The sequence below is a fragment of the Rhipicephalus sanguineus genome, chromosome 1, assembly GCF_013339695.2.
Source record: "Rhipicephalus sanguineus isolate Rsan-2018 chromosome 1, BIME_Rsan_1.4, whole genome shotgun sequence".
Lineage (NCBI taxonomy): Eukaryota > Metazoa > Arthropoda > Arachnida > Ixodida > Ixodidae > Rhipicephalus > Rhipicephalus sanguineus.
Window position 1 is genome coordinate 25,964,320 of NC_051176.1, and position 17,939 is coordinate 25,982,258.

Below are 17,939 nucleotides of genomic sequence, written 5' to 3' on the forward strand. Positions count from 1 at the left end.
GGAAAAAAAGAAATTGCTAGCGCCATTCATCCATTCACAAAACTTTACAGTGAGTCCTGAAGCCCGGTCTTCTCAGACCGAGGTGGGCCACATCCGCGTCGGTATCGTTAGGCTGAGCCTTATGGCGCCATCGTGGACCCTCTGGACAGCCCGTAGTAATTCTGATATGAACAGCTGGATATCATCTTCTGCCAGTGAAGCCATTTTACAGCGAAAGCTGTTATGAGATCACAACAAGGGCCGTTTTTGGCGCCGTATAGTTGTTTGCCGCCGCCACCACCGGTGTCCGCAACCACTATCGCTCGAAATAAGAAAAAGAAAACGAAATAAGAAAAAATTTCCAGGATAGAACGAGGTTCGAACCTGGGCCCTCTGCGTGGGAGCCCAGTATCCTACCTCAGAGCCATACCTGGGCTTGAAACTGGTTCGCAAAAAGACCCTACACATGCTTCAAGTCGGGAACGAACAACATTAACATAATAATATCTGGGGTTTAACGTCCCAAAACCACGATATGATTATGAGAGACGCCGTAGTGGAGGGCTCAGGAAATTTCGACCACCTGGGGTTCTTTAACGTGCACCTAAATCTAAGTACACGGGCCTCAGACATTTTCGCCTCCATCGAAAATGCAGCCGCCGCGGCCGGGATTCGATCCCGCGACCTTCGGGTCAGCAGTCGAGCGCCATAACCACTAGACCACCGTGGCTGGGCAACAACATTAACATATGTAATGTAGCGTGGTAGAAGAGTAAAATAACAACCAAGCGTCACACAACGCCAATTTTGTAACCAGGCATCACACAATGCGAATTGCGCAACGAGTGGGTTGTTGAATGCTTCCAACCCATTACAAAGCGCTCTGCCATAATTCTTCATCGTAATCAGCCACAGCATCAACAAAGTGCACATAATGCCTTACAGGTGTTTAGCAGGTACCACGGTTCTCCGCAGAATGTCGAAAAGTTGCATAGTGGCTGCTTCTCTACTTCACAAAAATCATGATTTATAGCGTATTGGGTTCCTCGCAAATGCACTTCTATTGGTTGCCAAGCCAGCCCATAAGGCTCCCATGATCCATTTCCTCAGGGTCTCAATAACTCCCTCTCTCTATCTCTTTCTCATGTTAGCGTATGTTATAAAGCGTGGTGGTAGAGTGACATAACGACCGGGCGTCACACAATGCGAATTAAGTAACTAGTGGGTCCTTTAAAGGGACCGACAAGTGATTTTTCTCGACCCAGTTTTTTACGGCGCGACAGGAAGTTCACCCTTCGTAGCGTTTGTAGCTGCAGTAGTTTATCCGAAAAGCACGTAGTTATTTTATAAGCAGTATTTTTCGATCTGAAAGACTCCAAACACGCATGGAGGCTTGCTCCAGAAACGCTGAGAATTGATAGCGATAACGCTAGCCCTTGTGAAAGCTGTCGTTGTTCTGCTTTCGAAGGATTCACTGTAACTATGCTTAACCACCTTTATTTTGAGCTTTCCAACCATTTTTGAAAATAGAAAGCTGTTACAATGAGATGTGTGGCTTCATACACCTTCCCGGTATTTGTACAGCGTTGTGTGCGCCTGCGCCCAAGGTTGCCTGCGCCTGTGTCATGGATGGCTTGTCGTCGCGTCGTTACTCTCTCGATACACGAGCCAAGCCAAGTAATCGAAAACGTAACTGTGTATATGCACGGCCGCACAGAGTAGCAGCGCACGTCATTTCTGAGACGAAGTGTAAGTAGCAAAACTATGTCGCTTCAAAATCTTAGCGACCTGGAAACTGCGTGCACGGTTGCATGAGCACGCTGAAAAGTTGCTCAAGACGCGCTGACGAGCATGGGATCATTACGTCACGCGAAGGCAGCGCCATTTTAATGCATACTACTAACGCAGGCCTATATGTACATTATTATGGAGTAATACCTTTTAATATAAAGAAACGAACAATATTTCAATACTAACAAAAAAAAATCGTCGACCGCGTACAGCAATCAACGGTCACGAGGCCGTCTTCATCGGATCATTTATGTTTTTGCCGCCAGACGCGCCACAGGTCATTCTTCGCGACTTTCAATTAAGAAACAAAAATCTAAATCCATCTCTCACGAAAAAAACAGGGTTGGTTTGAGTCAGTGTAACGGACAATCTTTACATCAGTGGAGTCAACTCATTTCATATTCTGGGCAGTTGTCGGTCCCTTTAAAGCTTCCAACCCACAACAAAAGGCTCAGTCATATTTCTTCATCCTCATCAGCCGTCGCACCAAGACATAATGCTCATAATGCCTTACAGATGGTACCTTGCTTCTCCGCAGAATAACGAATAATGTCGTGGTGGGTGCTTCCCAACTTCACAAAAATTATGATTTGTGGCGTAGTGGGCACGTTGCTAGTGTACTTGTATTAGTATCCACAAGAGAGTTTATAACGGGTTCTAGATATATGCCGCTCTTCGACTTTTCGCTGCTGTGACTGTGCTGCGCTTTCCGCTCAGGCCTGGCATTTTTTCTTCGGGGTCAGCGAGAGCCGCGGGACAGCCCGCCAGCATGTGTATCATTTCAATGAAGCCATCGCATGCATCACATTCTTTTCTAATTTCATTTTCGGGGTGAACTTTATTTACAAAAGACGGAGTGGGGTACGTCCCGGTTTGCAGTAAACGTAGCGTGACTGCTTGAGCCCTGTTCAACTTTACATGTGGCAGTGGCAAAGCAAAGAAAATATATCCTTCAAATAGGCATGGAGACATGTGTCGTACATGCCTAAGAACTCTTTTACCGATGTCAAACATCAGGGGACAGCGTCACAATGGTCTACGGCAACCACCGCGCTCATGCGTACTGAGCCGGCGGCATGCCATCCGCCCCCACGGCGGCAGCAGCATCAAGTGCTGCACCACCATTCCAGGACTTCCGGGCTGGTGGGCCCGAAGGCCTCGTGTCAGGAGGCTAGGCTTTCCCGCCGAACACACCGCTCTCTAGAGTGGGTGCCAAGCATCTCCCTTGAAGCGATGGACACAGCTCCTGGTCAGGCGGTGTAGTCCGCGCCGAAGGAGCGGTACAGCTCTGTCGACAGCTCTAGAAAAGCGAGAACTCTCATCACAGGGCCTGGAAAGCTCTGTGTATGATAAGTTGCTTATGTAAACATACAGCACAAACCTGTCTCTTCAGATAGACACACACGTTCTACACTGGAACGTGAGGGGTCTTCTCCATAATCTTGATGACGTGCTGTGTGTACAGTAAACTCACTTGAAAACCACACAGACCAACTTCCTCGGGCAATATGCAATTTCTGTAAAGGCTGTGACGACGCTGTTGCGTCGTCCGGTGGTGCAGGTATACTAGTCGATAACGGTAACACCTTTAAGTAGGTGCATCTGCGCGCCTTTGGAAGCAGTTGCTGTTCAAGCAGGTTTACTGGATAGGCTTGTCACTATCACTTAAATGTGCATTCGTCCTAACTTCATATAGCGGAATTCCAAAGCTTCATTGAGAAACCTCCTGAGCCATATATGATCGTTGGAGGCTTAAAAAAGAGAGTGGGCTTGGAGGCACGAACAGGATGGGATACTCACGCACCCTCTTCTTCGTAATGCGCAGCTCCTATCCATGCTTGGGTCAACCGGATGGCTCAGCTCTTCAGCGGAAAGACGGGACAACCGCCTACGCCTCGGCTCATGAAACGACCGTATATCTGCCTGCCGATCCGCCCAAGCGGATGAATTTCACCCAAGCTGAACGCCGCTGGCCAGCCGACCTACTTCCAAGCAACTGCGCAGGCGCAACCTCGACTGAATTCACATCACCGATAAAACCAAACGCTACGCAGAATTTCTTCAGTGGGCTTGGAGGCACGAACAGGATGGGATACTCACGCACCCTCTTCTTCGTAATGCAGGTAAATAGTTTTGCTAAATTGCCTTACGAATGTTTTAAATCAAGTAACCCCTGTATTGTTGTGCTTCCAAGCCCCGGAGCACTCCTTGAACCATTTTCTTGTTTGTTGTTAATGCTGTGTGATGACGTCGAGACAAATCCCGGACCTTCTACAGATGATGTACTAAAAGACTTGCTAAAGACAGTCAAGGATCTTAATGAACGGTCAATACGTATTGAATCCATGCAACAAGCAATGTCCTCAACTATCTCAGAATTAAAGACTGAGCAGCGCACCGTTAGTGATGCTGTAACCAACATCAAAGAAAGACTAGAGATGGTGGAAGGCAGAACCGCTGTGGTCGATCAATGGCAGGCAGATTTTCGTGTGCTAGAACAGTCACTGAAATGTACTGAAGAAGAAATTGCCATGCTTAATTCGAGACTAGATGACGCGGAACACCGCGCTCGACGTGACAACCTCGTATTCTATGGCATATCTGATATGGCAGCAGAAAGCGCTCAGCAATCTGAACAAAAGGTATTACAAACGATAGACAAGCTTCAAATAGTCGTTTTACCTGGTGAAAACATATCCCGCGCACACCGAATCGCACGCTATGACCCATCTTAATCCCGGCCACTAATAGTAAAGTTTACCAATAGTAAAATAAAAGAGCAAATTCTTTCGAAAGGTCACATGCTCAAGGGCAGTAATGTATCAGTTAGCGAGGATTTCTGCCCTAAAACCCGCAACTTACGGAAGAAATTGAATGATTTTGGCAAGAACCTCAAGAAACCATTTAAACTCAGGTATAAGGTGCTACTGGTCGATGGGAAACGCTACCAGTATAACGAGGTTGATGATAGCGTTTATGAAGTTCTTCCGTCAACAAGCGCAATTAGGGAACGAAGCTTATCGCCTCGTTCACTTCGCTCAGGTCGCCTTCGTCCCATCGCAAAGAAATAGGTAAACGAGAGGGGTGGTGGCCACACATCAACCGTCTCGGTACTGTACGCCAACATACGTAGCATAGTACCAAAGAGAGATGAATTGAGCAGTATAATTAGCGATACAAATGCAAACATAATAGCGTCAACCGAAACGTGGTTAACAAATAGAATAACTAACTCGCAGCTTATTTATTCTGATCGGAAATATATCATTTACCGCAACGACAGAACTGGTGGTGGTGTGTTGTTGGCAATAGATGAAAATATAAATTCTTTTTCTGTGCCTCTAATTACCGACTTAGAATTATTGTTGTGTTGTATTACTGTCAACCACAAGAAACTCATTATCGGTGTTTGTTACCGTCCTCCTACTTGCCCAAATTTGTTCTGCGACAGCCTGCATGATTGTTTGAACCGAATTAAAGTCCGTTTTCCCGCATCAGAAATCATACTAATGGGCGATTTTAACTTCCCGCACAATAAATGTACATGCGCATCTCCCTTTTCACAGCCCTCTTGCACACAATCTGAACACTTTAACAGCTTATGTTCGGATTTTGGTCTTTCCCAGGCAGTTGCTTTACCACCACGTGTCACTCGTAACACTTCATCGCTTCTCGACTTAGTACTAACATCATCAGTGGACATCATCTCGCCGATAACACACCTACCGGGTTTAAGTGATCACGACACTTTGCATTTCACGTTAACAATAACACGACCTTCCCAACGTAACCGCGCGAAAATCATCAGAGATTATAAGAAAGCCAACTACACAGCCATAAACGCCGAACTACTTATTTTCATGGAAGATTTCTTATCTGGCTATCTCGAACGCACCGTTGAAGTGAACTGGTGCATGTTTAAGAACAAAATTCAGAAAGCTATCAAACGTTATATTCCCCTACGACGTGGGCGCAGTAGCAGCTCAGCTCCCTGGTTTAATATTCAGCTTAATCGACTGAGCAACAAGAAAAAGCGACTATACCGTAAAGCTAAAACAGTTAACACTCCGGATCGCTGGCTCTCGTGCAAAGAAGCTGCTGCACAATAGCTGTCCATACAAAGAACAACCAAACTAACATTTTATAACACTACGCTTCCTAACATACTTAAAACAAACCCGAAACGCTTTTGCAATACTGTTAGGGAAAAAGATAGAAACAAAATATCGCTTACTACACCATCCGGTGCCTCGGTGCCTGATAATGACTGCGCAGCTATGTTAAACGACACATTCATAAATTCCTTTTCACGCTCATTGGTTCATAATTATCCACTCCTTCGTCAATATAACCACACTCCAATGGAACACATTACATTTAATTCTACTGGTATTGGCGCCATAATCAACAAGTTAAATTTGTCTTCTTCTTGTGGTGTAGACGAAATAAACTCTAAATTTCTGAAAAACACAAAGGAATACTCGTCTATCATATTAGAATGTATTTTCACCCAATCGCTTACTACTGGATCATTACCAATGGATTGGAAAACAGGAAAAGTCATTCCCTTTTATAAATCCGGTGACACGTCTGACCCGCGCAATTACAGACCAATATCACTTACATCAGTATCATGCAAAATAATGGAACATGTCATTTATTCACACCTTGCACGTTACCTTGAGAATAACAATTTCTTTACTCCGTTTCAACATGAATTTCGTAAAAAATTTTTGTTTGATACTCAAGTTCTACTGTTCACTAATGATTTGCACAATAATGTTGATTCTGGTTTTCCACTGACTGTGTGTTCCTTGATTTTGCTAAGGCTTTTGACAAAGTAAATCACTGCCTACTCTTACATAAACTACAAATACTTGACATCGACCCTGCTTTAATTAATAGGATTGAAGCCTTCCTTACTAACCGCGTTCAGTTTGTTTTTGCAAACGACACAGCGTCACCTACGACACCTGTCTTGTCTGGTGTGCCACAAGGCTCCGTACTCGGACCATTACTATTTCTAATATACATAAATGACTTGCCTACTAACATTCTCTCACATATTTCTTTGTTTGCAGATGATTGTGTTCTCTACCGTAAAATAACTAGCACCACTGACTTCGGGATTCTTCAGAATGATCTCAACACTGTGCATGAGTCGGGCCGTACTTGGCATATGGAATTAAACGTTAGTAAGTGCAAGGTTGTGCGAATTTCTCGTACTAACATCGCGCACCCTGCCTATCTCATAAATAACCAACCATTAGAATCAGTAACATCGTATGAGTACTTAGGTGTATACATGTAACCAACAACTTATCTTGGCATAAACACATTGAACATATCACAACTAAAGCCAACCGTACTCTCGGTTACCTTCGTAGAAACTTTTACACACTACCATCCTCTGCTAAACTACTCTTATACACCACGTAGCCCCGCCACGGTGGTCTAGTGGTTATGGCGCTCGACTGCTGACCCGAAGGTCGCGGGATCGAATCCCGGCCGCGGCGGCTGCATTTTCGATGGAGGCGAAAATGTTTGAGGCCCGTGTACTTAGATTTAGGTGCACGTTAAAGAACCCCAGGTAGTCGAAATTTCCGGAGCCCTGCACTACGGCGTCTCTCATAATCATATCGTGGTTTTGGGACGTTAAACCCCAGATATTATTATTACTCTTATACACCACGTACGTTCGCCCACAACTTGAGTATGCGTCAGCGCTGTGGGACCCCCACTTCATTACATTAACGAAAAACATAGAGGCGATACAAAATCGTGCTGCCTGTTTCATCCAGCGTAACTTCCATGAAAGCATCATTACAACTTGCTTTACTTGCTGTTCGCAGGAAGCATTCTCGCCTATGTCTTTATCATAAGATTTATTATCATAACGCCCATCTGTCTTCACTGTGCTTCATACGTGCCGCATCTTTCATATCAGCGCGTGTCGACCATCGTCAGAAGGTCCAGGTGCCCAAGAGTAACACAATCACCCATTCATTGTCATTTTTGCCCAAGACTGCTAGAGAATGGAACCAGCTTCCTGGGTCTGTGACAAGCATCCAGGACGCCATACATTTTAAAAATGCCTTGTTAAATAATTAATCACCTAGAGTTCGCCGTTGTGAAATTTTCTGTTTGCTGTACTACTGCGAGTTGCCTTCTACATTTACTGTGTGTATCGATGTACTTATGTGCTTATTAGGTTATGTACTACTGGTATGTTGTGTAATCCTTGTTATGTTCTATATTATTATTTTTTGCCTATTAATAGACTGTTTCATGCATGTATGATAGCCCCTCCCCTCTGTAATGTACTGTGTACCCTGAGAGTAAAATAAAATAAAAATAAAATGCGCATAGCTGACTGTGGGGAGACTCCCGTTGCGACGCAAGAGGGCCTCTCATAGAAATCTTTCTTTTTTACACAGGTGCCTGTTTACTTAATAAAAAGGAGGGTACATACTTCAGTGCCACACACCAAAATACTCATCTATTGATTTAAGCATGGTATCCAACATTCTTATACCGTATCTTGAGTCACAAATTAATAAGAACCCTTACGGAAGTGACCATCTGGCAATACTTTTAAATATAACGAAACAGGACCAACACTGCCGTCCTATTCCACGATGGAAGATTGACTCGTCCAACTGGGAGCTCTATCAAAAAATAACATTTTAAGTTGTGAAGACGGCTTCATTAGACGGCTTAGTTAAACATAGACAATGCTGTGGCATATTTTCCAGCTCTCATTATTGATGCTGCTGTCAGATGCATTCCACGAACTAACGGAAAGAATGCGAGAACGCACGCAAAAACCAAAACAAAGCTTGGGGACTGCTGCGTCAATATCAAACTGTTGAAAGCTTGGAAAACTTTAAAGAAGTGAAGTCGCAGGGCAGGAGAACGCGCAGACTTGAGGAGACAGACATGGGAAAGAAATACCTCCAATATAAGTTCATATACAGATGAGGCAGAAGTGTGGAACACGCTAAATAAACTGAAAGGGCGACAGTCGCATCGCCTGCCCTTACTAAACAACCAAGGTCACAGCCTGGAGGATGAGGCAGATTTCCTGGGCAAACACTTCGAATACATCTCCAGTGCAGCACACTACACCGAAACTTTCCTGAAGTTTAAAGAACGTGCCGAGCGGCAGCAGCTTGAGCGAAAGTGCGTACAGCATGAAAAGTACAATCTTTCATTGACCCTAGCTGGACTAAAGGCGTCCCTTGGGTCATTTAACAAGTCGGCACCTCGTGGTTATTGTGAACAATTGACTACCTTCACCCTTTTAGGCTGACCAATTCACCTCCGCTCTCGAGGTTCACAAGTCATTTTTTTCCCGAAACAACAGCCGAAACACACCAAAAAACAAAGCCACAAGCGCGTTCGAAGCCGCGAGCATGAAGACTAGGCAAACCCATGTACTACCTACCATTCCCTGGGTGGCTCAACGATCGCAGCGCCAGAGTACCATCTAGTATATATCGTAGGAAACTCTAAGGTTAGTGTAGCTTTCGACCAGACTTGCACACGTTACAGAAAAAAAGTAAAAGATGACAATTACAATTACTTTTAAAATGTAATTGATTGCATTAGTCAATTACAGCCCCAGATGGTAATTGAGTAATTAAAGAAATGTAATCGATTACTTTTGCGTTACTTTCCTTTAAAGTTTTATTGCCGTAACATAAGTTTATCAAACTACAACGAACTACTGTGGATTGCATGGTAGAGCCTTGCGTGAAGGCTGCGAGGCTTACTGCGGCTTCTGTGACAGTTCAAAAAAGCAGCAGGAAGGGGAAGATGAAAGTTCGCCACGAAAATATCCGTAAACAGGGGGTGGGTGCTCTAGCCGACGTTTCGACAAATGGACTCGTTTTCTTCAAGGAGAATATGGACTTCAGGGAGAAGATTGACAAATGGACTGGTCTTCTTCAAGGACTGGTCTTCTTCAAGAAGACAAGTCCACTTGTCGAAACGTCGGCTCGAGCACCAACCCCCTGTTTACGTATTTTTTCTTCTGGCATATAGTGTTAGACGTTAATTTTCAACAGTAGTTGTTTTTCAGATTTGTCGTGGCTGATTCTTCCACGTTTCCTCGTGAAGAGGCCAGCTCCTACACTGAACGCTCTTTCAATGCCTGCGGTGGATGTAAGCGTGGTATTATTACGTAGGAACACCTTGCACGCCAGCTCGTAGTTGCGCAGTGCTTCGATGCTTGCGTCCATGTCATCTATGAAGCGTCGTGTTTGCTGTTGTGGGCACTTGGGTAAGGCGTTGCAGGTAAAGCGAAGAAAAATGTGTAAAAATAGGCTCTGTAGGGACCCCCCGTCTGACAAGACGGGGGGTCCCTACAGAGCAGTCGCATACTTTTCGGGACAAGAACAGCCGTAGAAGACGGGATACTAGTTGATTTTGGAAAAAAAAGTAATTGATTACCAGTAATTAATCACAAGGAAATGAAACTGATTTACCCGGAACGCTACAGTTTCGAAATGTAATCGATTATATTACAAAAGTGCAAGAAAAAGACAGTGATTGCAAGTAATCTAGTACTCGTAGCGCATTACGTACAACTCTGCTTTCGACAGATCGCTTAGTGCCTAGAACTCTGGCTTACGACACACTTTGTGGACGAAGTTAAGTGATTTGTGAATGAGAGAACACGAGGCTGCGATGAAACCTTGGAAACAGGGTTATTTTATTTCGAGCAATAGAGTCCCGTGGGGTGTAGTGCTTACTCCTGTATTCTATAGCGTTCCTCCGCATAAGGTTAGCCTGAACTCGACAGAGTGGATGGCAGCACCGCCCTTCGTTGAAGTTGTCACTGCGCTTTCTCGACGCTCCGGCACAGCAGTTTGAGCAGCGCCATTTTTAAGCCAGGGGCGGGGCTGCGGTCAACTCGGAGAAGTGGAGCTTCGTGTCCATGATCGCCTTGGAATACCCGTGTTGGTTGCGCAATCGGCGGTCGAGAAGCCGTGCAAAGCAGTGCGCGCCAACAGGGAATGCATTAGTCCGGGCTGACGACTCCGAGCATCGCTCTATATGCGGGAAAAATTGCATCACAGCGCCGATGTATACATTCGCTATCGGGTGTTCCTGCGCACAAAGAGCAGGAAAAGTAACCTGGAAGAACAGCGAAGCCGCGCGCATGGCACCCGACAGTCGCTTCGAGGACACGCACTGTGTGCTTAAATAATATACCTGCCACGGAGGTCAGGGAAAACCAAGCCCTCGGTGAGAGAATGTGCGCTAATTAGAAGCAAGCCACATTAGACATGTGAAAAGCTAGGCACGCTAAAAGGTAAAGAAACAAAGGGCGAAGAATATGCGATCTAGTTTCGCATTTCACAATTCTTTTTCTCTTGTAGACGTTTTGACGTCCGCGCTTCTCTGAGGTGCACCGAACGTTCAAACAAGAGCCACTGTGGGCGACCTCCCTTAAATACTTGGATGTCAGCGCCTGCTCATGAATTAAGGAGTGCTCGCTTGTGTGCTTGCGCGAGTTCACTTCGAAAACAGACGTTTCTGAAGTAAACTTGGGCGTCCCTCCCGTAAGAAAAATAAACACGCATGAAAAGTAAACCTTAATACCATTAATTGGATCTCGTCACTGCGCGGACAGCGCGCTAGCGTTCTCAGCGCCTCGAGTTTAGGTGCTCCTTGGTAACCGAAAACAACGACTACAGAATCAGGTTACCCTGACCGCAGGAGGTAAGCAGTTTCATTCACGGCGCGGAACCATTAGTGGAGAGGATGAAGCGCCGAGCTGCAGCTTCCATCGCTGTCTGTGTGACATGATATCGACTGAACTACAACACGCGCGACTAGGCCGGCACTCGGCTCTTGCACTCTGTGACAATAGGCGCCGCCTTCAGATTAGGTCATCATGGCGAATGCACGAAGAATTACAGCATTTCTAGCTTGTTCTTGCCCAGAAGGCATATGGAACGTCTGAATTCAATACACTCGACGTGAAAACGTTAGGAGCCACCTTTTCGGCAGTTATAGCCATCGCAGGAGTGTCTGTTACGTCGCTCGGTCTGTAGTGTCCGAGTAAAAAGGTCACGCCACCGCATTTCGACATCGAATGAGCAAGTTCCGCCCAGATGCTCGTACGTCCTGGCACACGGCTCGAGCCGCTCACACATTTCGTGCATCTGAGTTCTGCCATTGCGTTGTCCATGCACAGCACGTTCATCGGAGGCCACAGGCGGCACCAGCGCAGTTGCCGCACGATTCCGGGTCCCGGCTGAGTGAAGTGGCCGGGTTAGAGCACTCTCGGCCGGGCCCCGGTAGAGCACTTGGTCACGTCACCTGTCCCATGGGCAGGCCCTGGTGCGCGCACAGGCAGTACAGCATGCCACAACCGGAGCAGGCCGGACCGGCGGACACCGCACCTCCACTCACAGTGTTCACTGCATCAGATCATTCGTGGTAACGTTGGCAAAAGCATTCACAAGTCTAATTTAATTTATAGTGCTACATTTTCTTTCCATCGCTCTGGCTGACCATCGGTTACCTCTCCCTCGCATGACATGACCTACCGAGATCCGCGTTTTCTTCTTCATATAAGCTATAAAACCCGCTCTCCTCTCTTCCTGGCTCTTAATGTCGCGCCTATGATTTTTGCTTCCGTCGAGTTTCCTTGTTACGCTCCAACTTTCCGCCCCATATGTTAGCACTGACAGCACACAATGGTGGTGTACTTTCCGCTTCAGGGGCACCAGCCAATTGCCCGTCAGTATTTGGAAATGTCTTCCGTAAACACTCCAGCCCATCCTTAATTTTCGTTCAACTTGCTTCTCATAAGTAGGCTCCCCTGTCAGTAACTAGCCTAGACACTGTTGTGCCGACTCCAGACTTTGGTAGCAAATTATGAACGTGTTCTCTTTCACCGGTCATTAACCTTGACTTTCGCATATTCATATTTAGCGCTACTTTATCACTTCCTCGGTTCAGCTTTTCCGGGATTTTTTGTAATTCGCCGCCACCATTGCTGAAGGGCAACACTATGCCATCTAGAAATTATGGCTTGCTCCGTGAATAGTCATTAATTATAGGTTCTCCGTTAACCTTATGTAGGCGAAAGCCTGTGGAGAAGGGTTTACGCAACGTTTACCTATGATCTTTACCGGGAAGGAACACGATGCTCCTCCACTCCCCAGCGGACAAATACTCTGCGGCCGGGTTCGTCGACTCTCCCACACTGTGCAGAAATGGCAAGGGCGCTGAATGCATATCATGAAGAAGCGTGAGTTTATTAACCCAGGATGCAGCACAGTGCGACAGTCACAGATTGCGGGCCGGACAAGGTAACCCCGCAATACCGACCATGTACGCATGCCTGCGGCGATATCGGCTAATACACAAAGGGCGCACGAGCGCACGAGCTACAAGTCACTTGCAAAGGCACTGCGTGACCCTGTCGTTGCAGGCCTCAGAGCATATCTGCAAGCGGCGAGCTAGCGCCCGACAGAAGAGAGCTCGGGAGGAGAGGCAGTACGAGGGCCGTCATGGCCGGCCAATCAGAAAGCGCGCGACATGATGACGTATGCTACCGCGGCGTGCAGCGCCAGGACGTCTCGACGACGGGGAGAGAGAAGCCTTGCTTTGCGCGGAAAAGGCCCAGCGCCGCGTCCATGACGGCGGTATACGGCGATCGAGACGCGCGGGCCCGGCACAACGCTCTAGCTGGGGGACAAGGCGCAAAGGGAAGGCGTTCTAGAACACCGCAACAAGCCTTACGTGCCTCTTCAGACGCTCATCTTGAAAAACATGGCGTGCGGTACAGAAACCCACGTGACCTCATAAAATTAGATTTAAGAAATTGGCCGCGTATCTTCATGCTACGCTGCAGATCCCGCCGAAAGACGATAGACGAGTGCTGCCTGAAATTAGAGCGCCATCTGGCATACGTCGGGAGACAAGAGCTTGTGCAGAGGGTTCCCTTCTTCCGTGGCAGAGGGCGTTCGTCGCCGTCATAGCGTTGCATTTTCAATGCAGCTTAATTAAGAAACTAGGGTCTTTAGAATTGCGTATCCATGCATTTTCTTGTAAAGGAACACACCACCTAATACTTACGTAGTGATGTTGCGCCTCAGATATGCGTAATGTTTGCTTTTTGATCGACAATGTACACAAGTATGAACCTACACACCAGTTCAAGATGGCTGGCCCTTGGGCAAGTGGTTCAACATTGGCCGGGTGGGGTGGCTGAATCGGGTGACAGACAGACAAACAGAAAGACAGACAGACAGACCAAAATTTCTGCGTTTATGTTCCCCTAGAAACTCGAGGTTCGAGCCGGCATCGAACACAAGCATTCTGCAGGGCAATAAGCAATCGTACCATAGAGCTATGCCGGTTCCTGAAGCTGCTTTGGAAAAAGGTCCTATACAGGTGACATGTCGAGCGAGGAGTCACGTTAACAGACGTAATATTGCGCGGCAGAAGAGTAAAATCCCATCATGTGGTCTGCGTAACGAGTGAATGGTGTACAGCTTGCTACCCACTAGAAAAAATTTCAGCAATAATGCATCATTATCATTGTCCGCAGCATCAGTAAAGTGTGCAGCATAATGAGAGACGTGAGTTGGGCTAGTTGGTGCGTATTAAGTGCAGACATGACTGAATAGCGCAATAAAAACCACAAACAAGGTAGAGACGACAGACAGGACGGAGCTCAAACTTGAACTGAGCATTTATTGACAGAAAAACAGGAAACCACAAGCTGCGCAGGAGGATGCGCAACAAATCACTCAAGCACGCCCCCCAGAACGTCACTAACTTTAACACGTCCCATGCTTACGCAACCCACATGTGCCACACCTAGCCAAACGGTTCCGTGCGCAGATTTCTTTCTAAGAATATGCATTCTTTATTGCTGAGAGCCAGCGACGGTGCACTCACACACCGATCACCCGCTTTTCTTATGCAAAAGGCCTCGAAAATTTCTCTGTCTGCTTGCCCTCTCAACCGCCTGAGCACACGGGTGCAGTTAAACTGCGCTGTGCACATACATCTTCGGCAATGGTCCGCGAGATGTCCGGCAGCAGCTACTGCACTGACAGCTGCACGGTGTTCCCTCAAACGGTCGTTTAAGCAACGACCCGCCTGACCAACGTAGACCTTACCGCATGACAGTGGAATCATGTAAACCACTGCAACGGAGCATTCTACGAACAGCGTGGCATGCTTTTTTGCACAGGCGCGAACTCCCTCCGCGGCATTCACCATGCGGCACATCCTGGAGAGTGTTTTTCGGCGCAGTAAAAACTACTGAAACGCCGCACTTCAGTGCTGCCTTTCTGAGACGGTGCGACACTTTGTGCATGTATGGTACCGGTACATGACGCACTTGACTGCACTGCTCACTGAGCCCCGTGCTTGGTCGACCATGCTTCACCTCGGAAACGAGGCTTTCCGCTACAGACACTATGGTGCCGTCAGGGAACCCCGCGCACAGAAAACCTGTGAGCACCAGGTGGCCTGGAGTGTTATGCACCAGGTTAGTAGACTGCGAAGCGCGGGGTTCCCTGACGGCACCATAGTGTCTGTAGCGGAAAGCCTCGTTTCCGAGGTGAAGCATGGTCGACCAAGCACGGGGCTCAGTGAGCAGTGCAGTCAAGTGCGTCATGTACCGGTACCATACATGCACAGTGTCGCACCGTCTCAGAAAGGCAGTACTGAAGTGCGGCGTTTCAGTAGTTTTTACTGCGCCGAAAAACACTCTCCAGGATGTGCCGCATGGTGAATGCCGCGGAGGGAGTTCGCGCCTGTGCAAAAAAGCATGCCACGCTGTTCGTAGAATGCTCCGTTGCAGTGGTTTACATGATTCCACTGTCATGCGGTAAGGTCTACGTTGGTCAGGCGGGTCGTTGCTTAAACGACCGTTTGAGGGAACACCGTGCAGCTGTCAGTGCAGTAGCTGCTGCCGGACATCTCGCGGACCATTGCCGAAGATGTATGTGCACAGCGCAGTTTAACTGCACCCGTGTGCTCAGGCGGTTGAGAGGGCAAGCAGACAGAGAAATTTTCGAGGCCTTTTGCATAAGAAAAGCCGGTGATCGGTGTGTGAGTGCACCGTCGCTGGCTCTCATCAATAAAGAATGCATATTCTTAGAAAGAAATCTGCGCACGGAACCGTTTGGGTAGGTGTGGCACATGTGGGTTGCGTAAGCATGGGACGTGTTAAAGTTAGTGACGTTCTGGGGGGCGTGCTTGAGTGATTTGTTGCGCATCCTCCTGCGCAGCTTGTGGTTTCCTGTTTTTCTGTCAATAAATGCTCAGTTGAAGTTTGCGCTCCGTCCTGTCTGTCGTCTCTACCTTGTCTGTCGTTTTTATTGCGCTATTCAGTCATGTCTGCAGTTAAAGGGTGCAGGTGCGCGTATTACCTTTCAGACTGGTAGTGGGCACTTCGCTAAAGTCTGTCCGCTTTTGAAAAAGACGCACGAATGCAAAAGTGCTCGCGTGAGGCGTTTAAGTGGTCAATATGCTGCAAAACACGTATGTACTTGCACGTGGCGGCTCCATTGTCTACATGAGTGCAGCCAGGCTTTTGCCTTGTCTTAGAAAAGTGTGACACCTGCCGAATTTCGCTCATTTCTTACCAGTCTGATCGTTCCAGTACTTACTCTAAGCATGCAGTGAACAGCACTGAAAATATCGTATGTCCTTGTCTGACCTCATTCTATGTCGCGATTCTATTGTTTTTCTTTTCGAGAAGCAAAGTAGCTGTGCAGTTTTGTAGATGTTGGCTAAGGTATTTTATCTTCCAAGTTCGTCTTGGTGACGCAATGCTTCCAAAACTGCCGCCACTCAGTCGAATATCTTTCCGTTTTCTCATCGCTTCAAGCATCCATCTTCGTCTTTTTCGAAGTCTGCGAAAGACGTCCATAGGAGTTTGTTGTACTCAGCTGATTTCTAAATTCATTGGTTGATCACATGCATCTGACCCATTATAGAGTAGCCCTTCCTGAAACCGGCTTGCTGCTTAGGTTGACTAAAATGACGTGTTTCTCTTATCCTGTTGGAAATTAGTTTCGTAAATATTTTGCGAAGTACTCATAGCAAACTCATGGGCCAATAGTTTTTCCAGCACTTTATGTCTCCTTTCTTGTCTAATTATAAGAGACCTTAATATAAAAAGGTAATATGAACGTTAATACAACACAGCGCGTACAATGCTATGAGCAATCTTGCTTTCCCTGTAATCATGCGCCGACCACGCCGGGCCTGTCAAAGTACAGAGTTGCTACCGTAGCGACGCAGCCCCCCCCCCCCCTCACTCTCCCTCCCCTGCTGCTTTCCACCATGCATCCTCGCGCTACGGAGACGGGGCTAGTGCGTTTCATCTCTGCTTGAGCCTTGACCGGCGGACGCCCTCGCAGGTTTTCACTCGCACCCAGAGCATACGACGCGCGGGGAGACGCTGTTCACTTAGACTGTACACGAAATATGATGGCGACGGTAAAAATTCGCCTCGAGTCTCCATATAATTGCTACCGCAATAACAAATGCAGCACACCGCACCACGGATGACACTGGATCCCCTTGCATGCTCCTGCAGAACGACTTGTTTTTGGGCTATTTGGTGCTTGCTAATAGACATCATGTAGCGCGAAAAAGACACAACGGACACATAGAACCACACAACACAGGCGCTCCTGTTGCATTCTCCTGTCGCACGAGGCACACTGAAGTTCATATTAATGCACTTCGCCCAGCCACCCCAGATGTCACTTGCGTCGCTTTAGCGCGAACCATCTAAAGCATTGTGACAAGTATTACCCTACTCTGTGGCACGAAGCGAAGCTGAATAAAGGTATTGTCTCCAGTGGGGGCTTACAAGCTCTGCTGACAACCACAGCCCGGCTCTGAAATGTGTTCACGGTTGCATTCCGAGTGAGTGTATTAGCCACACTCGCGCTTAGCTACACGTGTTGTGTGAACTTGTAGTAACCCAGCGGTCGGTCTGAGTAGCGAAATGAAACGTACTGACTAAATAACATCCGTATTCCGAAATTAACGAATGAGCCTGGGGCCAGAAACATTACGACGAAACAAAACAACTTAAGATAGCTAAGAAAAAGTGCGACAGAGAAAGCTGACATGAACTGTGGTGTCGGCAGAAACGTTTGATCGAATTAGAG

General features: G+C 47.1%; 1 protein-coding gene across 1 annotated transcript in view; it reads right to left on the reverse strand.

The window, feature by feature from the left end:
- Nucleotides 1-11,072: 11,072 nt before the first annotated feature.
- LOC119402536 (LIM/homeobox protein Awh) overlaps nt 11,073-17,939 on the reverse strand; it is a 146,432-nt gene continuing 139,565 nt past the window's right edge. Inside the window, exon 5 of the mRNA XM_049412099.1 lies at nt 11,073-12,203. Within this exon, the coding sequence (XP_049268056.1) occupies nt 12,094-12,203 (110 nt within the window). The 3' untranslated portion in view covers nt 11,073-12,093. The remainder of the gene's footprint in view (nt 12,204-17,939) is intronic.